This window comes from Musca autumnalis, unplaced genomic scaffold, assembly GCF_047663935.1.
Source record: "Musca autumnalis isolate F117 unplaced genomic scaffold, ASM4766393v1 scaffold_1, whole genome shotgun sequence".
NCBI lineage: Eukaryota > Metazoa > Arthropoda > Insecta > Diptera > Muscidae > Musca > Musca autumnalis.
Genome location: NW_027411644.1, coordinates 281065983 through 281092407, shown reverse-complemented (window position 1 = coordinate 281092407; position 26425 = coordinate 281065983). Strand labels below are relative to the sequence as shown.

Below are 26425 nucleotides of genomic sequence, written 5' to 3'. Positions count from 1 at the left end.
GGTCTTCTCATAGAAGAACGGAATGTCTTCTCATAGAAGACCGGAAGGTCTTCTCTTCGAAGGCTGAAAAGTCTTCTCATAGAAGACTGGAAGGGTTTCTCAAAGAAAACCGGAAGGTATTCTCTTAGAAGGCTGGAAGTTCCTCTCATCGAAGACTGGAAGGTTTTCACATAGAAAACCGGAATGTCTTCTCATAGAAGACCGGAAGGTCTTCTCTTCGAAGGCTTAAAAGTCTTCTCATAGAAGACTGGAAGGTATTCTTTTAGAAGGCTGGAAGGTCCTCTCATCGAAGACTGGAAGGTTTTCACATAGAACACCGGAAGGTCTTCTCATAGAAGACCGGAATGTCTTCTCGTAGAAGACCGGGAGGTCTTCTCATAGAAGACCGGAATGTCTTCTCATAGAAGACCGGAAGGTCTTCTCTTCGAAGGCTGAAAAATCTTCTCATAGAAGACTGGAAGGTTTTCTCATAGAAAACGGGAAGGTATTCTCTTAGAAGGCTGGAAGTTCCTCTCATCGAAGACTGGAAGGTTTTCACATAGAACACGGGAAGGTCTTCTCATAGAAGAACGGAAGGTCTTCTTATAGTATACCGGAATGTCTTCTCATAGAAGACCGGAAGGTCTTCTCTTCGAAAGCTGAAAAGTCTTCTCATAGAAGACTGGAAGGTCCTCTCATCGAAGACTGGAAGGTTTTCACATAGAACACCGGAAGGTCTTCTCCTAGAAGAACTGAAGGTATTCTCATAGAAGAACGGAAGGTGTTCTCTTAGAAGGCTGAAAAGTCTTCTCATAGAAGACTGGATGGTTTTCTCATAGAAAACCGGAAGGTATTCTCTTAGAAGGCTGGAAGTTCATCTCATCGAAGACTGGAAGGTTTTCACATAGAACACCGGAAAGTCTCCTCATAGAAGAACGGAAGGTCTTCTTATAGAAGACCGGAAGGTCTTGTCTTCGAAGGCTGAAAAGTCTTCTCATAGAAGACTGGAAGGTTTTCTCATAAAAAAACCGGAAGGCCTTCTCATAGAAGACCGGAATGTCTTCTCATAGAAAACCGGAAGGTTATCTCATAGGAAACCGGAAAGTATTCTCTTAGAAGACTGGAAGGTTTTCACATAGAACACCTAAAGGTCTTCTCATAGAAAAACGGAAGGTCTTCTCATAGAAGACCGGAAGGTTTTCTCATAGAACACCGGAAGGTCTTCTCATAGAGGACCGGAAGGTCTTCTTATAGAAGACCTAAAGGTCTTCACAAAAGTCCAGAGTTTTTCTTATAGAAGACCCGAATATCTTCTTATAGAACACCGCATGTTATTGTTATGGAAGATCCGAAGGTCTTTTCATAGAAGACCACAAAGCCTTCTCATAAAAGCACCTTATAAAGTATCACTAAGTTTTTCAAGGTTGTTTATGGAACAATATAGGGTCTTCTTATAGAAGACCAGAAGGTCTCGTATAGAAGTAGGTCTTTTTATAGAAACCTAGAAGTTGTTCTTACTAAAGACCACTAAGCTACCTTATAGAGGACTATAAAGTCCATTTATGGAAGAATATAAGGTCTTGTAATGGAAGATCTTAACATCTTCTTATAGAAAACCTGATGGTATTCTCATAACGGACCGGAAAGTCTCTTAGAGTAGAGCCGAACGTCTTCCAATAGAGGCCTAGTAGACGTTCATATAACATACCACTATGTTTTCTTATAGAAGATCAGTTCTTCTACAAGAAGACATTCTGGTATTTTAGAAGGAAATTTAGTGGTTTAAGAAGACCATATACGACCGTCTTATAGAAGACCAGAAAATCATTTTATGGAATAATAGAAGGTCTTTTAATGGATCACCTGAATATCTTCTTATAGAAGATCAGATTTTTTTATTAGAGAAGACCAGAATTTCTTCTTTTTAGAGAAGACCTGAATTGCTTCTTATAGTTGACCAAAAGGTCTATATATAGAAGACCATAAATGGAACCCTAGATGGTTTTCTATGGAAGACCTGAAAGTTTTCTTATGGAAGTTTAGACCATATGGACTTCTTATAGAAGACTCGATGGAAATAGTTCGTCAGCCAGAAAACTACAAATCTTCCTATGGAAGACCGAAAATCTTCTTATATAGAGTTTGCTGTGGCATTGGTGGAATGGGGTTTTTCTTTTATCTCGAACCACCCTAATATACAACAATGCAACAAAACAACAGTATCTGATATCTAAACTAAATATTATCCATTAGTTTTGTTTTATAAAGCGTTATTGTTGTTGTTGTTTTTGTCTATTGTCGTTTCTGTAAATATTTCAAATAATTGCTGGTGTGCTGGTTTAGGATTTGTCCCACAATGCTTCGACAAGCGCACGGATGGACGTACATGCAAACATATTATGTCGATGTTAAACTCAATGGATAATAGTTTTGTTTTGTTTTTTGCAAGCAAACAAAAAACAGCAGCAACAAAAAAAATTAGAGAAAAATATGGAAAAACATGAACCAAACTGAATGGGGAAATTAAATAATAATTTACGCTCTGTTAAATTCGCATTCGCGTTTCCAATTCGTGTTGTTGTTGCTTTTTGTTTCCCCCATGGCCCCCCAGTTAGGCAGTCAACAATTTAAACAACAAATTTGTTGCAGCGGTAATAGACATTTGTAGTTGTTGTTGCTGTTTGATTTGATTTGATGTTTTTTGAATTTTTCATATTTGCGAAACCGGTATTGGTTGGTCGGTGGTTGATGGTGGACAAGCGATAGCCCACTATTTGTGTACTTTTTTTTGCTATGTGCCCAACTAGGCAACCTACCTTTTGTTGTGGCTGCAACCTATGAAGGAAGGAGTAACAAACACCATGGGCTGGCTGACTAACTGACGGTCTGCCTGTGATGCAATCCATGGCTATGCAGCAAAGCAATGCCAGTAATGGCAACAGCGCATGCCTTTTGCACAACTGGCATTTCTTTTATTTGATTTGATAGTTTTTTTTTTTCATTTTTCAAAGGTTTTCCCATACGTAATAATAATGAAAACGACAGACCATTTGTATGTTTCAACACTCGTCGTCGTCGGTTGTCGTTGTTACCGCCGTCTCCGGCAATTAATGATTAATTGAATTGTCTAACATGTGGAAACTCCCATTTGATTAATATCTGCGAGTACCTTATTCATTCTTGTCTTTAATTCTTTACTTCCAGAGATGACAACGCCCATGTTATCCTAAAGTTCCTGCAAAATGATCGTCGTGTTCGTGAGACAGTCTATGGTCATGAATATAAAATCCGTGCTGAATTTACAAAACCAAATGGTAAGTTATGGAATAAACATACATAGTTATTATAAAATTAAAAACTAAGGGTTTCCGAGCTCTCAGGGTATCCAAAGACATTTTAGAATGTCTGGCATTGGTTTCCAAAGATATCATATTTTTTGGGGGACTGGAGAAACAAATGTTAGTAGCGAGCAAATGGTGATCTACTTATTTGTCTTACCATTTTATTTCGACCGCATAAACTTAACAATAATGCCCTTCCCACATAATGTTGTGGTTAGCAATTAGTGCAAAAGCATAAAATCAAATCATAATGAACGCTAATCAGCTCCATTAGTAAGATTACTCCATGTAATTACATTTTACCCTAATGTGCCAGAAGAGTTTATGATTATTTTTAAACAAAACCTTGCCATTTTTGGCCATTTTCTTTATGACCCATTGTTCTGCTAGTCAGCCAGGCAGCTGACAAATTGATCATTATGAATATGCTGATGATCCGCTTTAATGATTGATGTTGAAATTTATCTGTTGTTTTTTCAATACCATTGAACTAAATTTAATATATTAATGTAAGAAGAATTAGCAAGCAAGTATTGAAAGTTGAATCAAACATTCTGATGCCAAATTTCTATGTTAAGACAACTTTCACTTTCAACTAAAGTTATTATTTGTTTGTGGGAGAATGTCGTAATTCTTCACGGACTGAAAATAAAAAATCAAAAATATTAGGGTGATGATTTTCGATTTTTTCTTTTTCAAAAATATTTTCCCACATTTTTAAAAATCCACAATTTATCAACAAATATTTTTTAAAAATCAATGAATAATTATAATAAATTTTTAAAAATCCACGATTTATTAAAAAAATTAAAAATCTACGATTTATTAGACATTTTTTCTAAAATCCACAATTTTAAAATTTTTTTTTTTTTTAAATCCACGATTTATTAAAAGTAATTTTTTAAAAACTCATGATTTATTAAAAATATTTTTTTTTAATCCAAGATTTATTTTATTAAAAACTATTTTTTAAAAATCTACGATTTATTAAAAAATATTTTTTAAAAATCCACGATTTATTAAAAAATATTTTTTAAAAATCTACGATTTATTAAAAAATATTTTTTAAAAATCTACGATTTATTAAAAAATATTTTTTAAAAATCCACGATTTATTAAAAAATATTTTTTAAAAATCCACGATTTATTAAAAAATATTTTTTAAAAATCCACGATTTATTAAAAAATATTTTTTAAAAATCCACGATTTATTAAAAAATATTTTTTAAAAATCCACGATTTATTAAAAAATATTTTTTAAAAATCCACGATTTATTAAAAAATATTTTTTAAAAATCCACGATTTATTAAAAAATATTTTTTAAAAATCCACGATTTATTAAAAAATATTTTTTAAAAATCCACGATTCATTAAAAAATATTTTTTAAAAATCCACGATTTATTAAAAAATATTTTTTAAAAATCCACGATTTATTAAAAAATATTTTTTTAAAAATCCACGATTTATTAAAAAATATTTCTTAAAAATCCACGATTTATATTAAAATATTTTTTTAAATTCACGATTTGTTACAAAAATAAATTTTTAAAAATCCACGATTTATTAAAAATATTTTTTTTAAATCCACGATTTATTAAAAAATATTTCTTAAAAATCCACGATTTATTAAAAATATTTTTTTAAATTCACGATTTGTTACAAAAATAAATTTTTAAAAATCCACGATTTATTAAAAATATTTTTTTAAATTCACGATTTGTTACAAAAATAAATTTTTAAAAATCCACGATTTATTAAAAATATTTTTTTTTTAAATCCACGATTTATTAAAAATATTTTTTTTAAATCCACGATTTATTAAAAATATTTTTTTTAAATCCACGATTTATTAAAAATATTTTTTTTAAATCCACGATTCGTTACAAAAATAAATTTCTACGATTTATTAAAAATATTTTTTTTAAATCCACGATTTGTTACAAAAATAAATTTTTAAAAATCTACGATTTATTAAAAAATATTTTTTTTAAAAATCCACGATTTAGTACAAAAATAAATTTTTAAAAATCCACGATTTATTACAAAAATAAATTTTTAAAAATCCATAATTTGTTACAAAAATAAATTTTTTAAAAATTCACGATTTGTTTCAAAAATAAATTTTTAAAAATACACGATTTGTTACAAAAATAAATTTTTAAAAATCCAGGATTTGTTACAAATATAAATTTTCAAAAATCCAAGATTTATTAAAAATAAATTTTTAAAAATCCACGATTTGTTACAAAAATAAATTTTTAAAAATCCAAGATTTATTAAAAATAAATTTTTAAAAATCCACGATTTGTTACAAAAATAAATTTTTAAAAATCCACGAATTGTTACAAAAATATTTTTTTTTAAAAAAATCCAAGATTTATTAAAAACTTTTTTTTAAAAATACACGATTTATCAAAATATAATTTTTTAAAAGTCCACGATTTATTAAAAAATATTTTTTTAAAAATCCACGATTTAATAAAAAATCCCCGATTTATTAATTTTTTTTTTTTAAATCCACGATTTATTAGAAATAATTTTTCAAAAATCCAAGATTTATTAAAAACTTTTTTTTAAAAATCCACGATTTATTAAAAAATATTTTTTTAAAATTTGAAAAATATTTTTAAAAATCCACGATTTATTAAAAAAAATATTTTTTTTAAAAAATCCAAGATTTATTAAAAACTTTTTTTTCTAAAAATTCACGATTTATTAAAAAAATATATTTTTTTTAAATTCCAAGATTTTTTAAAAACTTTTTTCTAAAAATCCACGATTTATTAACAAATATTTTTTTAAAACTCTACAATTTTTAACAAATATTTTTTTAAAACTCTACAATTTATAAACAAATATTTTTTTAAAACTCTACGATTTATTAACAAATACTTTTTTTAAATCCACGATTAATTAAATTTTTTTTTTAAATGCACGATTTATTAAAAAATATTTTTTTTTAAATCAACGATTTAATAGAAAAGAATATTTTTTTAAATCCACGATTTATTTAAAAACCAGTAAGGAAAGGATCAAAGTCGGGCGGGGCCGACTATATGATAACCTACACCACTGTGAATATGTAAAATATAAATCGGAGCTATATCCAGATCTTAACCGATTTTGATATAATTTGGCACATTTATTTCCAGACCGAATTAAGTCACACATTCCAAATATCATTGAAATCGGACTTATATATCGTGTTTGGTACAGAAAATACGTGAAATCGGCCGAAAATATATATAGGAGCTATATCCAAATCTGAACCGATTTCTATATAATTTGGCACATTTATTTCTAGACTGAATTCGGTCACACATTCCAAATTTCATCGGCCGAAAATATATATGGGAACTATATCCAAATCGGAACCGATTTCGATATAATTTAGCACACTTATTTCTAGACCGAATTCAGTCACACATTCCAAATTTCATCGAAATCGGACATATATAGCGTGTGTGGTACAGGAAATACGTGAAATCGGCCGAAAATATATATGGGAGCTATATCCAAATCCGGACCGATTTCAATATAATTTTGCACACTTATTTGTAGACAAAATTCAGTCACACATTTAAAATTTCATCAAAATTGGACTTATATAGCGTGTTTGGTGCAGCAAATACGTGAAATCGGGCGAAAATATATATGGGAGCTACATATATCCAAATCTGAACCGATTTTCACCAAAAGCAATAGCGTTCTTCCTATGTCTAAAAAAGTTGTAGTCCCCAATTTTCAGCTGAATTGGACAAAAAATGCGACCTGTATGTTGCGAACAAAAATACATGGACAGACGGACAGACAGACAGACGGACGGACACGCATAAATCGACTCAGAAAGTGATTATATGTATATCCCCAAAAGGAACTATGGTTCTATTTCGTTTCCTTTTGTATGTTACATACAAATGCACAAAGACATAATACCCCTTACCAGTGGTGTGTAGGGTATAAAAATTATTAACAAGTAAAAAAGAATCAGTCGGCTTTGCCGACAGAGGTATACCCTCATCCTGTGTGAATGGAAACACCTTTCTCCCAAAAAACGTATAAATTTAGGGGGTCTTATGAATTTTGGGCGTATGAACTTGCCGAGAAAGATATGGATTAGGATAAAATCTCAAACGTTTATCATGGGGAATGGACCGTCATATTCCATTTTGGAAGTGTGTCTTATTTTAGGAGTCATTACACTCAATATGACCAATATATCAGGAAACATGGACTTGTCCACGAAAATCATCATATCGCAGTAAAAAAAGGCTACTTTGGACATTTTTACCGAAGGAACTCCTCTTAGATAGGGTCTTTCTGAAAATCTCATGAGGACAAAATGATTTTGATAATTACGCGATTTACACGTATTTTAAAATTCATATAAATCAAAATGGGTTATTTGACATCTATTTCCATTTCAGAAACCTTGAGATATATCCTCAGCAACCCAATTATCTTCCTCAATGGGAAAGCTTTAATATGAATGTCTATAGAGCAAAATCTGTATATTTTATTGGGAGATTTTGGCAAAATGAAGGAAGTAGTCCTATAGATTTTTCCAATATTTTCTACAAAAAATATTTTTTCAAACAAAAAATATTTTTTTTTACCAAAATATGTGCTTATTTTGGCTGTAACATCGAAACTATAATACCAATCTGTATGATTTTAGTCTAATTTGATTAGCCGTGAAGTTTTGATCCACAATAAATTTTTATGAAATTTTATTACCGGTAAATGGACCTTTATTTTGAAAAAAATTTGACTTACATTCAATAATTTATCAATTTCAAATTTAAAAAATACGATTTAAATTAAAAAATCAACGTTTTCCTATAAAATGTGTTTTAAAAAGTCCATGTTTTCTCAAAAATCCAAGTGGTTTACACAAACCACATTTATTAGCGCTCATTATTTAAATCCCTATTTAAAGCTTAAAGCTCTATGGAGCAAAATATTGAACTCGCCGCATATATTTGATCAACCAATACTAAGAAAACTTCTGAAAGAGTATGAGCTGTGCAGAAAAAAAAAACGTTGATTATTACATTCACCCATATACGCGAAAAAGGGCAATGGAAGCGATTGTTTCCACACTTACCAGGTCAGCAATGCCTGACTGCCTCAAATGTAGTCCAAGCTAATCCGAAAGCAGTACAGATAGTCCTTGAAGGATAATGTCAGTGGTTGAAAACTTTTTTCCTGGTCAAATATTTTTTTTGTGTTCGACAAATAATACAATCTGCTTCAAATCCGGTCTACTAGTTGAAGAGGGGCTCAAGATCAAAGTTAAAATTTTGAGCTTTTTCATATTTTGCATCAAAATATGAGTTTTTCATATATTCCAATCTATTAAAAAGGTCAAGCACCAAGAAACAAAACAAAAAAATAAAAAATAAACGTTTAAAAAAACTCCTTGGGTTTTCATAAAACACGGTGCTCTTGAATCAAATTTAAATGGAAGGTGCTTACACCTGGGAAGTTTTTGCGGATTCTGAAACTACAATGTTCATAGATGAGAAAAATCAAAAAACAAAAAAAAATCGCCGGAGCGCTTTTTAAATAAATCGCGATTCAAGTTGACATTTTTGGGGGTTGTTTAGTTTTTCCCGATTTTGCTTAGAAACCGCAAGTCGTATTAAAATGGGTATAAAGAAAATGTTGGAGCTATCAGAATTCTCTACAAGAATGACCTGAATGATATTTTCGTAGGTTTTACAACTTTTGAGATATAGAAGTTGAAATTGGGACAATTCAAATTCAATTCAATTCTGTATCTCCTCCGCCAGAGGAGAAGATTTTAAGATTCATGCCAGTAAGGTCGGCTTGTTCCACATTTGTAATATTCTTTCCAAACTTAGTTTAAGTTCGAAGATCGGCCATATCGTTCCACTCCCTCCGGTATTTCCCTCACAAAACATCGAATATTTTCGATAAAGTAGTGCGCACGATAACTCTCGAAGGAAGTTACCGAATTGGTCTTAACTTTGCATATGGTAACATTACTTCTTGGCATAGATCAGGTTTAAATATGAACTAAATCGGTAAACTCCTTCGTGAACCTCCCACGCAAAATTTGGGAAAAGTACAGTTTATCAGCTCTCATCGTCATTGCGGCACTTGTTATTAGGAGTTAGACAGTTTCCTGCAGCGAATGTCGAAAATGCAACCTTGGATATGATTACGAGGAGAAAATCTGACATGACATGACGCTTTACAATGAGACGTCATTAATTAGTCCTAGAAACACGGTGGAATATCTGGCGTACTATAGCAGTCATTCATAGTCGGTCTGCTTCAAGACGGACCACCAAATCTCTCACTTTCCAAAGAGAACTATAGTTGTACAGATAACTCAGATATGTATACAAAAAGCAGTTGGTTAGCACTTCCAAACATAACTGACAGATGTCATCCCAAGCTTGCAGTTTCCTCATTGAAGTAGTTCATATTTCGGGGCTGATTTGGAGTTGTGTAGATAGAGTGAGTCCGTTGCTGACTAGACTTTGTTGCCTAGCTATCAGTTCCTGTCTGTAAGCTAAAAGATCATCCTTAGACAATTTTTCAGGCTTCAACTGAGGAGTTTTATTTTTAGTGTTTGATTACATTATTTTTTCCTTATGTTGCAACCACGAGTAAGCCATGAGGGGATGGACAATCGAACACAGTGACGGCATTCGCAAGTCTAAGCAACTTAATAAGTAATCGTGTCCTAGTCTCGAGGGGTTGTTGCAACATCTTAATCATTCAAATCCTCAGCACAACTCAAAATATCTCCTTGATCCTTTATTGTGTAAAGGTTTTCAGTCACCTTGCGACAATACCTATCATCCTTCCGCAAACGGGCTTGGGGCCGGAAATGTGTAAGTTGGTAGTTCCCGAGACATAGAACCCAACACCATGGTCATATGCCACACATTTTGTTATATAGGTCCCACTTTAGCCATCTAGGGGCTTTTTTAGATTTTAGGGCTATGTCAAGGAAGATATGGTTGAAGGTAGATTTCCCAGCTTTCAAAAGGCTTTAATGTGGTTCCTTATTTTACTGACCAAATGCTCTAGTTTCTCGGACATTCGTTTCAAGATTAAAACAACACAAATCATAGACTTTGCTGGTTACAACTGATCCGTACTGTTCCTTTGTACCTCTCATCTCCTACGTCCGTAACCCTAGGAACTTACTTACATATTTAACTGGTCCATTACAGAACATTTGTTCCATAAGCCGATCTAAGAAAAGATCTCCAATTCTCTCTGTTTGTTGCTTCGCTTTCTGGAATACGGCACCTTTTCATCTCTTCATCCACTTGTTTGCTCCATCTACGCTTAGGCCTGCCAATTCTGCTTGCACCGTCATGTGGGACGTGTTTATACGCATTTTTTGTGGGTTCATCATCGCTCATTATGATATGGCCTAGCCGAAGCAATCGTTGCATCTCGATACGTTTATCTATACGGATGTCGTTGTATAGCAGATACAGCTCGTTGTTCATACGACGTTGATATTCACCGTCAACGCAGATTGGTCCATATATCTTTTGAAGAATGTTTCTACCCAGGCTTCTGAACCATACATCAGCACGGGTAGTATCAGTGTTTAATAAAACGTTATTTTTGTGTGACGGGATGTGGCTTTGTTTCTTTTTATTTCACAACTGATGTTTTTTGTTGTGTTTACGGCGGTGTTGAAATTATAGAAACCAACGTCAACTGTTGGTCCGATCTCTAAGGACGCATTGCGCGTCGACACCATCAACGTGGTCTTCTCGCCGTTTACCGCCAGACCCACTTTAGCAGATTCCCTTTCGACTTTTGCAAAGGTATCAGTTACTTTCTTTACCGATGGACCGATGATATCAATGTCGTCGGCATAAGCAAGTAACATATGGCTGTTTGTACTTCTTTTGACCTTCGCATCTCGTATAATCTAGGAACAGCTTTCCGATAAATATAACATAGACAAATTTACCATTTTGGTGGGAATTATTTTTTTATTAATGAAACATTTTAAATTTATATTCCAGGCACCCATGGTATTAAGGTTGGTAATTGTATGGCTTTTGACAAAAAGAATCTCAGTCTTCCTCTGATCGATGAAAGAGGGTAAGTTATGTCAAGAAAATCCCAGAATTTTATTTATAACATAAAAATGTCAATCGCTTGCAGATGTCCCCTTGATGGAGAAATTATTTCCCGATTTGTACCAAGTCCAGATGGCAACTATGCTGAAGCTACCCTACGTTCCATGTTCAAATTCCCTGAAGGTAAGAAAGAGAATTCTTAAAAAATGACCACAAATATTAAATTTAATTTCCCTAAACAGGTTCCGAAGTCCATTTGCAATGTGATGTGATACAGTGCTATGGCCCCTGTGTTGAAGATGAAGATTGCAGTCAAATTGCGGTGGCTGGGGTGGGAGGTGCCGCTGGCACAAAAGGTGGTAATCGTAAAGTTCACCCCAATGAAGAGGGTTCAAGTATTGCTGGAACCACAGTATTTGTTTTAGATCCTGCCAAGGCACCCTGTAAGTGACAATTAAACAATCCATAAAAGATTTCTCTGCTAAAATCCCGTTTTGTTTTATTTCCCCAACAGACACAACTGTTGACTGTGAAGATGGCATTCGACCGACTTGGCTGTTGTGGTTGGCCATTACCCTGGGTGTTCTATTCCTTATTATGTTGTTGATGAATATTTTCCTATGCACTGCCATGAGCTGCAGCTGTGCCAATACAGAGGTATGTTGGCGACCGTTATATTCCCTTTATTACCATGGCTAATTATTTTCTAATTTCCCTTAACTGTTATTTTGTTTGTTTTCTTTTTTCTCTTTTTGCAGATAATCGAAAAAGAGCCCTCCATTATTGAAGAATATGATCCCTACAGAAGTTGGCATGGTAGCCAATATGGTTCAAGATATTCACTGCATGGACGTGATGCACACAAAGGTTATACCAGCGGCGGTTCAACCATACATTCCAATAGGTCTGATAGATACTAAAAGAAAAGCAAAAACAAAACGCAAAAACAAAAAGAATCTAATGTCCATCACAAAAAAACAACAAGAACAAAAGCAACAACAACAACAAAACCCTTTAAGAACTTCATACAAGAAAAACTACAACAACAACACAGATATGCTATGCTACGCCACATATTACATAAACGACATACACATACTCTCTCATCATATGTGGATGTGAACTCTCAAGATGATGATCTCTGCTATTGCTGCTGCTGGCCACTTGCTTGCCTGTGGGCTAACGGGCGGACAGTAGCATAGATTTATTTAAATTATCACCCTACATGAGCATATTTGGAAATGGAATATCTTAATGTCACCCCACATTTCCTACCTTTTGATTTTGTTTGGCTGGAAATTAAACATCATCATCATGAACATGTCCCCACAACAACAAACAGAAATGACAAAACATAATCTCCAAAATCAGTTGCATGCCTTTATGTCCCGTCTATAAAAACGCAACCATTGAAGCTTTAAATATTTTATTATGTAGGTATCTCTATCAATCAGTGAATTGCACACACATACATACACATATCTAACATCATCCCCTCATATTATACACTTCATATTCATACCTCAATATTCCACTAAAATTCAGTTAAAAATTGTTTTTATAATGCAATAATATAATAATTGTTTCCGCAAACATCCCAGAAGTACAAGGGAGTGCACCCCGATTCATAATAGCTCAAAAAAAAGTAGGTTTCGTACTTTTTGTCACCGAGTCCGAACGGCATGTCATAATACACCACTTGTAGAGAAGTATTCATGGCTGAAATACGCACGAAATGTTGCCAAAATTACACGGTGGCGAAAATACAGCGTTGAAAATGTGATGCTGTCTGGCCTGAGAATCGAACCCGGCCATTCAGCGTGCAAGTCGGGTGTATCTCCCCTTGCACCACGGTGGTACTTCCTATTTCCTTCGAAATGAAACCTATAGCGTACTAAGTGTCATTATCCGAATCATTTGTTCTTTCTATTATAAGATCTGAAACGAGTTCAACCTCTTGCAGTATTTACAAAGGCCGTCTTTTTACGCTCAGCCTTTAGGTTAATTAAAGAGGGTACATACACTTTTATACGCCCAAAATGTGCCTCATCGAAATTATATTTGAAGTCGATTTAGCCATGTCCGTCTGACTGTCTGCCTGTCGGTCTGACCGGCTTAACCGATTTGATCTATATTTGAGCTATTGGCTATTATCGAAGATATTTTTCTTAATTTTGTCGCAAATCTCCCATTACAGAACATTTGTTCCATAGGCCGAACGAAGAAAAGATCTCCAATATTCTCTATTTGTGGCTTCGCACTCTGGAATACAGCGCCTTTTCATCTCTTCATCCACATGTTTGCGCCATCTATTCCTTGGCCTACCAACTTTGCGTGCACCGCCAAGCGGTTCGTATTCATACGCCTTTTTAGCGGGTTCATCTTCGCCCATTTTTATGATATGGCCTAGCCAACGCAATCGCTGCATCTCGATACGTTTAACTATGTACATTGATGTCGTTGTATAGCAGATACAGCTCGTGGTTCATGCGACGTCGATATTCACCGCCAACGCAGATTGATCCGTAGATCTTTCGAAGAATTTTTCGCTCAAACACACCAAGCACTGCCATGTCTGCTTGCTCAAGTACCCAGGCTTCGGAGCCATACACCAGCACGGGTAGTATCAGTGTTTTGTAGAACGTTATTTTTGTTTGACGAGATGTGGCTTTGTTTTTAAACTGCTTACAAAGTAGCTTCTGTTGGCCAATACAATTCTTCTTTTTATTTCACAACTGATGTCGTTCGTATACGAAGTCTTTTACTACCTCAGAACCAACTTTTACAGTTGGTCCGAGCTCAATGGACGCATTGCGCGTCGACACCATCAACTTCCTCTTCTCGCCGTTTACCGCCAGACCCACTTAAGCAGATTCTCCTTCGGCCTTCATAAAGGTATCGGTTACTTCTTTTACTGATCGTCCCATGATGTCTATATCATCAGCATAAGCAAGTAACATGTGGCTATTGGTGTAGATTGTGCCACTTCTTTTGATGTTTGCCTCTCGTATAACCTTTTCTAGCAGGATGTTGAAAAGTTCATACGAAAGGCTGTCTCATTGCCTGAAACCTCTTTTGGTACAAAACTCTTAGGAGAGGTTCTTTCCTATTTTAACTGAAGATATTGCGTCAGTTAGAGTCATTTTACAAAGCCGAATGAGCTTTTAGGGGATACCAAATTCAGACATGGCTTGGAATGCCTTTGAACGCAGCGGGCTGTCGAAGGCTGCTTTATAATCGACAAAAAGGTGGTAGGTGTTGATCTGCATCTCTTGGGACTTCTCCAGGATTTGCCGCAGTGTAAATATCTGGTCAATGGTGGACTTGCCAGGTCTAAAGCCGCATTGGTATGGTCCAATTATCTCGTTGACCGTAGGCTTTAGTCGTTCGCCCCTGACACGATCTTGTAGGCAATATGGAGTAGACTTATGCCCATATAGTTAGAGCATACAGTCTTATCTCCTTTCTTGTGGACGGGGCACAGTATCCTCAGGTTCCAATCGTCGGGTACTCGTTATTCCAGATGGTGCTAACTAGCTTCCTGCCAGATGGTGCTAACTAGCTGACGAATACACCTTATAGGCGTGTCGCCTCCGATTTTGAACAGCTCGTCTGGTAAGCCATCGGCTCCTGCTGCCTTATTATTCGTCAGCCGATTTATTGCTGTCCTTACCTCATCTTGGCTGGGCGGTATACATTCAATACCATCTTCTGGGATTGGGTCTGTGGTATCTTCGTCGTCTCCCCTGTACCAAAGCCATCAGTTTGATGCTTGACTCTTTGGTAGAATTTTCGGACTTCATTCTGGTTCCTGTACATCTCGATTTTTTCACACTCTCGCTTTTCCATCTCCCTCTTTTTCCTGCGGAAAAGACGTTTCTCCTCTCTGCTTTTCTCCCGATATCTCTCTCGTGCGCTACGCGTTGCTACGGATTGTAAAATAGCCCCATATGCCGCATTTTTCACTTCGGTAGCGACACGACACTCCTGATCACACCATGGATGGTGGAGGTCTCTGGTATCCAAGTATGGATTTTGCGGCTGTTTGCATGGAATGAGCAATACTTTGCCATTGCGCTGATAAGTGGTCGGGATGAGGAGTGCTTTGATTAAGCAATTGGGCTAGTTGAGTGGAATTTATGTGGCTATCTGTTGTGATTGCAGCTTACCGATGTGTAACTTTCGTGTTGTGTCTGTTCGTATTTTGTTTGCTACGTTTAACCGGGTGCGTACCTTTGTTGCAACAAGGTAGTGGTCCGAATCTATGTTTGCTCCTCGGAATCCAACACGCTCGATGAATGTCTTCCATTTATCACAACGTGATCAATTTGATTTCTTGTTTTCTGATCTGGAGACAGCCAGGTGCCATTATGGATGTCGAGATGTTGAAATCTGGTGCTGCTAACTACCATGTTTTTTGCCGCTGCGAAGTCTATCAGCCTCATACCATTGTCAGATGTTTCACTGTGGACACTGAATTTCCCGACTGTTGGGCCAAAGATATTCTCCTTTCCAATTTTGGCATTAAAATCGCCTAGAATAACTTTAATGTCATGGGCAGGACAACGGTCATAAGTTTGACGTGACGCATTTCCCATTCCATCGTATTTCCTGTATGGCAGTAATGTCAGCCTTGTACTTTTCAAGTACATCTGCCAATGCGTAAACTGCGCCTTCCCTATAAAAAGTGCGAACATTCCAGGTGCATATTCGCAGATCATGGTCCTTAAAACGTTTGCGGGAGTCGTCAACTTTTGAGGGTTTTGTTTTTCTTTTCTTTTGTGTTTTCATAGAATGCTGCTCTTTCTTTCTGCGCCCAAACCCAAACTTTTAACGTTCTTGTGGGTGAACGGGTGTTTTTGCTGCAGCAAATACGTGAAATCGGATTAAAATATATGGGAGCTATATCCCAATCTGAACCGATTTTCAGCAAAAGCAATAGTGTTCTTCCTATGGCTAAACAACTGATATTCCACAATTTTTAGCTGAATCGAACGATAAATGCGACCTGTACGTTGCGAGCAAAAATACATGGACAGACGGACGGACGGACATACATAAATCGACTCAGAAAGGGATTCTACTTATATCCCCAAAAGGAAGTATGGATCTATCTCGTTCCCTTTTGTATGTTACGTACAAATGCACAAAGACATAATACCCCTTACCACAGTGGGGTGTAGGGTATGAATATTAGAGTGACCTACGAAAGGAAGGACTCAAAATAGTTCCAGGATGGACTTTCCAAAAGTACAATACTTTTGCACTTTAATCAATTTAATTTATACAGCATGAAAAGATCCGCGTGCATTGGGGAAGCAGGTGCAATGCGTACTTGTCGGGCTGAAGCCCACAATAGAGTAATGCATATTCTGCCAATAAATATACACATTAAAGGGCAGCAAGATTATGTGCTCTAGGAATGTAGAGGGATAGAGCATACGGATATGCATTTATTGTGTGTACTGTACCTGCACTAACCTTTGTTCAGACTTTTAAATTCAAATTTTCAAACGGGAAAGACTAGAATAATGAAGGGATACGATACCAAATTCGGGATGTTTTCACGGAAGAAGCAAACCTGTCGATATCCTGAAAGAATGTGAAGTGGAAGTTGATAAGTTAATGTGTCTGATTCATTCGCTACATGTTGCAAAAAATAGCAGATGGCGCATTCCAACGAATTCCCGAATGCGTCAGCATTATCTATCATAAACAGAGATGAGATGGAAGAAGACTGAAACATGTCTAATATCAAAATCTACATGGCGCATTAAAGCATCAATCTCGCAAAGTTTGTGATTAGCCAAAATCGACGGAACCTGGAAAGGCCTATTGCTGTGCAAACCGTTCACTAGGCTATTGGCCACCGGAGGAAACCGTTGAACGTTTCCTATATTCGCAACCTAAGCAAGTAAGACAACAAAAGTGGCTTCCCCTAGAAAAAATATTAATTTTTAGTTATGATAACAAGGGATCCGATTTAAGAGCGAAAGTTGTAAACTTTCTTTGAGGAGGAATGGACCACACAGTCCATTACTGGTTCCGACAGCCATTTTAGTTGGTTATCGTACGATTTTCGCGGATTTCAGGTCATTGTCTTAGGAGTACGAACTTTCCTACGAAAAATTTAATCGTTCTTATCTGGTCCAAGAAATATTCAGGATTCTTACTATTGCATCACGGTGACACCGAAGTAAGACTTCCAAGACCAAACCGCTACGAACCTCAGCAAACTGCAAATTAAGAGCAAAGGCCGCTAATGAGGACAATGAAAGCGACTGTGTTCACCCTTACCTTAGCCATATCTGATTGTTTTGAAAGTAGACGGAACTCATCAGACACCAGTACAGATAGTCAGTCAGGACATGGCTAAATCAACTCCAAATTGTTGGAAACAAATTTCGTCCAAACATACTTGGGGTCTGAAACCATTATTTTGGTGAGGAATATATTGCCGGTATGAAAGTGTGTATACGCTCGTTAGCATAAATGTTGAGGGTATAAAAATGTACGTCATCACAAAATTGGTCCAAATAATAATAATAACAAGTAAAAAAGAATCAGTCGGCTTTGCCGACAGAGATATACCCTCCGCCTGTGTATATTGAAACTATTTTTTCCCAAAAGAGCATGTATTTAGGGGGTTTTAAAATTTTTGGGTGTTTGAAGCGAGAAAAATGTTGATTAGGATTAAATATAAAAAGTTTTGCGGAGGAGATACTAAAAGGAATGGATCGGAAGTGGATCTCCAGCCACAACATATGGTGCCATAGGGGGCTTTTACATTCTTCGGGCTCATTACAATTTTTCCGAACATTTTTGAACTTTTGTGGGGGAGGTACCTGAAGGAGTGGACCGATATGGCTTATCTTCAAACTTGAACTATGTTTGGACAAAATATTACTAAGGCCAAATTTTGCACCGAATCGGCAGATCCGTTTGAGATTTACCTTGCGCTCCAACTACCTTACACGGTATCATAGGGGTTATTTTGAAACTTTAAGGCTATTTTCTCAGGAAGTATGGACTTGCCCCTAATGAAACTTGTACCGTCGTATGAAGGACAGTGAATACAAGTCGCTAAAACAAAAATCAACGCGATTCGAGAGATGGTCCTAAACTGAAATTTTCCGAAAATTTGTGTGGGAGGTACCCGAAGGAGTGGACCGATTGAGTCCATATTGAAACCTTATCTAAGTCTGGTAAACATTTCACGATGGGCGAAGTATGGGCCAAATCGGTTACTCCCTTCAAGAGTTATCGTGCGCACAAATTTTCCGAACATTTTCGAACTTTTGTGGGGGAGGTACCGGAAGGAGTGGACCGATATAGCCCATCTTCGAACTTAAACTAAGTTTGGGTAAAATATTACGAAAGCCAACATTTGAACCGAATCGGTTTATCCGTTCGAGAGTTATCGTGCGCTCCAGCCAGCCAGACAGACAGACGGACGGACATTGCTCAATCGACTCCAAATTGTCTGAAATAAAATATTTTTGAACTTTTGTGGGGGAGGTACCCGAAGGAGCGGAGCGATATGGCTTATCTTCGAACTTAATCTAACTTTAAACAAAATATTACGAAGGCCAAATTTTGGACCGAATCGGCACGACCGTTCGAGAGTTATCTTGCGTTCCAACCACTACACTCGGTGCCATAGGGCTTTTTTGCAACTTTCAGGCTATTTTCTCTGGAATTATGGGCTAGCCCCTGATGAAACTTTTACCGTCTTATGGAGGGCAGTGAATACAAGCTGTTACAACAAAAATCAGAGTAATTCAAGAACGGGTCCTAAACTGAACTTTTCCAAAATTTTGTGTGGGAGGTACCCGAAGCAGTGGACCGATTTAGACCATATTGGAACCTCATCTAAGTATGGTAGAAATTTCACCATATGCAAAGTATGGACCAAATAGGTTACTTCCTTCAAGAGTTATCGTGTGCTCAAAATTTCCGAACATTTTCGAATTTTCGTGGGGGAGGTACCGGAAGGAGTAGACCGATATAACCCATCTTCGAGCTTAAACTAAGTTTGGACAAAATATTACGAAAGCCAAATTTTGGACCGAATCGGTCGATCCGTTCGAGAGTTATCGTACGCACCAGCCAGCCAGACAGACGGACAAACAGACTTGGGGTCTAAACCCGTTATTTCGATGAGGCACATTTTGCCCCTATGAAAGTGTATATTACCTCGTTAGCATAAATGCTGAGGATATAAAAATGGCACAACCTAGGAAAAAGATACGAAATCCAATCTTGTAGAGAATTTTCACAGCTACAACATTTTTTTAGTCCCATTCCGATAGGACTTGCTATTTTCAAGCAAAATCCTGAAGACCTGAGAAAAAAATCTGAATGATTGATCTGAGCTTCTATATCTCAAAAAAGGTAAAACCTACGAAAATATTTTACAGGTCAATCTCGTACAAATTTTTCACTGCTACAAAATTTTTTTAGTCCGGTTTCCAAGCAAAATCGTGAAAACCTAAAAAACCCAAAAAATGGCAACTTGAATCGCGATTTAGTTAAAAAGCGCTCCGGCGATTTTGTTGTTTTTTAATTTTTCTCTTCTATGAACATTGTATGGCGAACGAATTCATAAAAACATTGTTAGGCATGTCTTTTCTGATAAGAATATTGTTGCATCTCTTCACATTTATGTTTGTGCTAACCGACCTTCACCTACCACCACTACTGCCATTGACAAAAACAATTACGTCACAAAAAATTATCTTCAAAAAATATCGTATTTGCCGACTATCAGACTGTCACTTAGTCAACTCATTCATTCACTGAGATTGTACATCAAATATTTGTGATATGAAATATTTATTCACATCTTAACTCTCAGTCGTACTACTAAAAAATAATCTGAAAATATCATTTTAACAGCGCCACACACACCACATCTCAAATCTTATCTAGAAATACACTAAAAGAAAAATGGAAATTTATTTTCAATATTTTATTTCAGTTTATTAATTGTTATTATTGTTTATTTAAAGGTCAATGCCTATTGAAAGTGAACACTATGCCATTGTACATCAACGTCCGGGTAATCGGTTGCCACCTGGTAGTGGTCCAGTGACACGAACACGAGGACCCTTACACAGCTAGAGCGGAGGCACTGGAGAAAGTACACAACAGTAGGCAGCGAGAGTTATTATCACTGCACACTATTTTATATTATGTATTTGTAAATAACAATAGTTGACAAATTAACAACAAAAACAAAGAAAATATATTATTAATTAACTTAAATAATATTAGAGAGTATGTTTCTATGTATTTATGTGTATTCGTTCGTAGCTAATTAAAAACTAAATACAAATGACAAATTGAGCAAACAAACTTGTTGAAGTTATAAGAAGTCTAACAAACAAAGGGCGCCACAAACCCTCAGATTTATAATTTGTATTTTGATAAAAAAAGTTGTGTTTATTCTTTTTGATGTTGTTGCAAACTTGAAAAATGTATTTGCTTTTGTTACAATTCCGTCCACAAAACTTTTGTTGATTTACAAACAATAACCAATTGAGGCAAAAGTTTTCGTTCTTCTTCTGTATTATAATATTTCTTAAAAATTATTGATATTCATAACTTTTCTTTTATTTTTCTATGTATTTACTTTTTTATTAAAAAATACATTTTTTAGTTTTTAATTTTAAGTCGATATTACGAATCTGTATTTTATGTAAATTTAGTTTGTAGTGAATGAGAAAAAAAAAACAGAAAAAACTACCGAACATTTTGTAAAATTTTTCTACTTATTAATTGTTAACATTTAATATTTTTTATACATTACTAAATAGCCATTAAGTATTAAGCCCATTCCGATTGTATTCATTAAGTATAAATAAAAATAAAAAATAAACAACAAATACATGTCACTAAGAATAAAAATAAAAATATAGTGTTAATTTTCGGGTCGTGGTCTTACTTACTTACTTTACTTAGTTGGCCCATTACAGAACATTTGTTCCATAGACCGAACTAAGAAAAGATCTCCATTCTTCTCTGTTTTTCGCTTGACTTTTTGGAATACCGCGCCTTTTCATTTCTTCATCCACTTGTATGCTCCATCGAAGCTTAGGCCTGCCGATTCTGCGTGCACCGCCATGTGGCATGTATTCATACGCCTTTTTAGCGGGTTCATCATCGCTCATTCTCATGAAATGGCCTAGCCAACGCAATCGTTGCATCTCGATACGTTTAACTATATTCATGTCTTTGTATAGCTGATATAGCTCGTGGTTCATACGACGTCGATATTCACCATCGTCACTCTCAAACACATCAAGGACTGCCTTATCTGCTTGCGCAAGTACCCATGCTGCGGAGCCATACATTAGCACGGGTAGTATCAGCGTTTTGTATAGTGTTATTTTTGTATGACAAGATGTGGTTTTGTTTTTAAATTGCTTACTTAAACCATAGTAGCATCTGTTGACCAACACAATTCTTCTTATTTCACAACTGACGTTGTTTGTTGTGTTTATGGCAGTGCCGAGGTAGACGAAGTCTTTAACTACCTCAAAATTGTAGGTTCCAACTTCCACAATTGGTCCGAGCTCTATGGACGCTTTGTGCGTAGACACCATAAATTTGGTCTTTTCGCCGTTTACCGCCAGACCCACTTTCACAGATTCTGCTTCGGCCTTCCTAAAGGTATCAGTTACTTCCTTTGCTGATCGTCCCATGATGTCTATGTCATCAGCATAAGCAAGTAACATGTGGCTATTGGTGTAAATTGTGCCATTTCTTTTGACATTTGCATCTCGAATTACCTTTTCCAGCAAAATGTTGAATAGGTCACACGAAAGGCTGTCTCCTTGTCTGAAACCTCTTTTGGTACAAAATTCTTCCGAGAGGTTCTTTCCAATTTTAACTGAGGGCCTAGTATCAGTTAAAGTCATCCTACAAAGCCGGATGAGCTTTGCGGGGATACCAAATTCAGACATTGCATGGAATACCTTTGATCGGAGGGGACTGTCGAATGCTGCTTTATAATCGACAAAAAGGTGATATGTGTCGATCTGCATCTCTTGGGTCTTCTCTAGGATTTGCCGCAGGGTAAATATCTGGTCAATGGTGGACATGCCAGGTCTAAAGCCACATTGGGCCACATTGGTACGGTCCAATTATTTCGTTGACCATTGGCTTTAGTCGTTCGCACAATATCCCTGACACTATCTTATAGGCAATAGGGAAGACTTATGCACCTATAGTTGGAGCATACAGTCTTATCTCCTTTCTTCCTGCCAGATGGTGCTAACTAGCTGATGAATACACCTTATAGGAGTGTCGCCTCCGATTTTGAACAGCTCGGCTGGTAAGCCATCAGCTCCTGCTGCCTTATTATTCTTCAGCCGATTTATTGCTGTCTTTACCTCATCTTGGCTGGGCGGTATACATTCAATACCATCTTCTGGGATTGGGTCGGTGGTATCTTCGCCGTCTTCGCTGCTATTGGATACCAACAGTTTTGACAAATGTTCTTTCCATATCCTGAGTACACTATATGTATCAGTTACCAAAATACCTTGCTGGTCTCTACAGGAGGATGTGCCTGTACCAAAGCCATCAGTTTGATGCTTGACTCTTTGGTAGAATTTTCGGACTTCATTCTGGTTCCTGTACATCTCGATTTTTTCACACTCTCGCTTTTCCATCTCTCTCTTTTTCCTGCGGAAAAGACGTTTCTCCTCTCTCCTTTTCTCCCGATATCTCTATCGTGCGCTACGCGTTGCTACTGATTGTAAAGTAGCCCTATATGCCGCATTTTTCTCTTCGGTAGCAGCACGACACTCCTGGTCATACCATGGATTCTCTGGTGGAGGTCTCTGGTATCCAAGTACTGATTTTGCGGCTGTTTGCATGGAGTGGGCAATGTTTTGACATTGTCCTGATATGTTATCGGGACGAGGAGTGCTTTGATTAAGCAGTTGGACCAGTTGAGTGGAATATGCTGTGGCTATCTGTTGTGATTGCAGCTTACCGATGTCCAACTTCCGTGTTGTGTCTGTTCGCACTTTGTTTGCTACGTTTTATCTGGTACGTACCTTTGCTGCAACAAGGTAGTGGTCCAAGTCTATGTTTGCTACTCGAAACTAACGCACATCCAACACGCTCGATGAATGTCTTGTTTTCTGATATGAAGACAGCCAGGTGCCCTTATGGATGTCGAGATGTTTAAATCTGGTGCTGATAACTACCATGTTTTTTGCCGCTGCGAAGTCTATCAGCCTCATACCATTGTCAGATGTTTCACTATGGATACTGAATTTCCTGACTGTAGGGCTAAAGATATTCTCCTTTCCACAAGAAATTATCTGAGACGCAAACACGTTATAATGAATATGATCGCGAACTTTTGGCGGCATACTCAGGAGTTAAGTATTTCCAACATGTTCTTGAAGGACGCAAATTTTGCATATACACTTATCATAAACCGCTTACATTTGCATTTAATCAACGTCAAGATAAAGCATCTCCTCGTCAACTACGTCACTTAGATTTTATCGGACAGCATACCGTAGATATTCGCCATGTACCTGGAAAAGATAATATCACGGCAGATGCTCTATCCCGGCTCAACGCAATATCGTTTCCAACTTCCTTGAATTATTCAGATCTAGCGGAAGATCAATCTAAAGACGAAGAACTCAAATGTTTGGTTACACTAGCAGTGATGTATCAACATCTAAAGCAAGACCGTACATCACACCTCGTTTCCGAAAACAAGTATTCGACATGATACACAACATATCACATCCCGGCTCAAAATCCTCAATTAAGATGATATCGGATAGGTTTGTATGTCCAAATATGAAGAAATTTCAAATTGGGCTAAGTCATGTTTAAAGGAAGTAAAGGTTGGACGCCATATAAAATCCGCTGTTGGTCAATTTCCTATTCCAGACGACCGATTTAGGTCAGTAAGCATTGATATAATTGGACCTCTTCCACCGTCGGAAGGGTATAGATACTGTCTAACATGTATTGATAGATTTACGAGATGGGCCGAGGCTATTCCATTAAAAGACATAACAGCTGAATCTGTTGCAAAAGCATTTTTTAGCGGCTGGATATCTAGGTTTGGAGTGCCTTCTCAAGTCGTGACAGATCAAGGACGACAGTTCGAGTCTGCACTGTTCCGAGAATTTTCAAAATTGATTGGAGTTCGTGTCACTCATACTACGCTTTACCACCCGCAATCCAGGAGACTTCTGGCAATCAAATTATAGTGTACCCCTCAGAATAAACCGTCCTACATATCTGAAGCCGTATAGTCGCCACACGGTCAATTTTGCTGTAGAAACAGGCGACCATTTGCTTCGAAGTGCTTCTTACATGAACAACTTTCGTTGGATTTGGCTCGTTTGTGTTTCTCATGCCAATAAAAACAAAATAAACCAAAACAAGTAAGAAAAGCGTTAAGTTCGGTCGGGCCGAACTTTTTATACCCTCCACCACAAATTTCAGGCATTTCGGTGGATAATTGTGGCCACAACCTTCAAAATACCGAAATTCGGAAGGTACCGTTCTATGGGGGCTATATGATGGCGTGGACCTATACCTAAAAATTTCTGGGGGAAAGTTTTATACGCCTAAAGAAGACTAAATACCAAATTTCAGCCATATCGGTGTGATAATGAGGCTAAAACGTTCAAAATATCGAAAATCGGGAGATATTGTATTATGGGGGCTATATCAACACGTGGACCTATATAAACATTTTATGGTAGAAATGTTTCTTAGCCTCTGGAAACACAAAATACAAAGTTACAACCGATTCTTTGGTCAAATGGGTCTAATACATTCAAAATCTATTAAAATGACGCGTACTTTATAAGGGGTCTTATATGGGGGCTATACCAAAACGTGGACCTATATAACGCAACTTTGGTAGGAATGTTTTCTGGCCTCTGGAGACACAAAATACCAAATTACAACCAATTCTGTTGTCAAATGAGTCTAATACATTCAAAATATATTAAAATGACGCGTACTTTATATGGGGCCTTATATGGGGGCTATACCAAAACGTGGACCCATATAACCCAACTTTGGTAGGAATATTTTTTGGCCTCTGGAGACACAAAGTACCAAATTACAACCAATTTGGTGGTAAAATGGGCCAAATATCTTAAAAATTCCTTAAAACGACGACGCGTCACGCGTCATTTTGTATGGGGGCTATACGAAAGCGTGGACTTACATAGCCCGCTTTCAATACCAAAAGTCCTACGTAAATATAACATATTTTCCCAAAATTTCATCAACCTACGTCAATCCGTTCGGACGCTAGAGTGATTTCCACAGACGGACAGACAGACAGACGGACGGACATGGCTATATCGATGTAGAATTGCACGCTGATCAAGAATATATATACTTTGTGGGGTCTACAATGATTATTTCGAGTAGTTACAAACGTAGTGACAAACTTAATATACCCCCATCCTATGGTGGAGGGTATAAAAACAACACAAAATAATTAAAATTAATAATTTCAAGTCACTGCAAACGACACAACACATGGTCGGTCGTATGGCAAACTTTCCTGAGTACGTTTAGGGCAAAAACTGTCAAACTTTCCAAAAAATTTCAGATTGTTTTCGTGCAGTCCACGTGTTGGCGTAAATATGAACAGTTTCCTTTCCTTTATAAAGGTGCTAAGATCTTCCTCTACGTTAAACCTTATTCCTTGGAGGAGTAGAATATCTTAAAAAAAAAACAAGTAAAAAAGTATTAGTCGTCTTTCCGGCAGAGATATTCCATCATCCTATGTGAATTGAAACTTTCATCTATTGAAACTTTCAACTTGCCGACAATAATGTGGATTAGGATTACAGTTCAAAAATGTTGCGGAGGAGCTACTTAAAGGAACGGATCGACATAGTCCATTATGGAAGTGGATCTTTTTTTGGGAGTCATATCTTTTCGATAGATATAGCGACCACTAGTCATTTCAGTGGGTCATCGTATAACTTTTCTACCAGTATGC

General features: G+C 36.5%; 1 protein-coding gene across 8 annotated transcripts in view; it reads left to right on the top strand.

The window, feature by feature from the left end:
- LOC141389602 (uncharacterized) overlaps positions 1-21324 on the top strand; it is a 114022-nt gene extending 92698 nt beyond the window's left edge. For 4 of the 8 annotated variants that reach the window (XR_012409118.1, XR_012409120.1, XR_012409119.1 and 1 more), the window contains exons 5-11: positions 3184-3293; positions 11353-11431; positions 11495-11592; positions 11652-11852; positions 11924-12066; positions 12168-12842; positions 20421-21324. Coding sequence is in view for 4 of the 8 variants with exons in the window: in XM_073961369.1 (XP_073817470.1) it covers positions 3184-3293; positions 11353-11431; positions 11495-11592; positions 11652-11852; positions 11924-12066; positions 12168-12313; positions 20421-20532 (889 nt within the window). In the remaining 4 variants the exon portion in view is untranslated. The remainder of the gene's footprint in view (positions 1-3183; positions 3294-11352; positions 11432-11494; positions 11593-11651; positions 11853-11923; positions 12067-12167; positions 12843-20420) is intronic. The other 4 variants (XM_073961369.1, XM_073961372.1, XM_073961368.1 and 1 more) reach the window with 1 other exon arrangement.
- The last annotated feature ends 5101 nt before the right edge of the window (positions 21325-26425 follow it).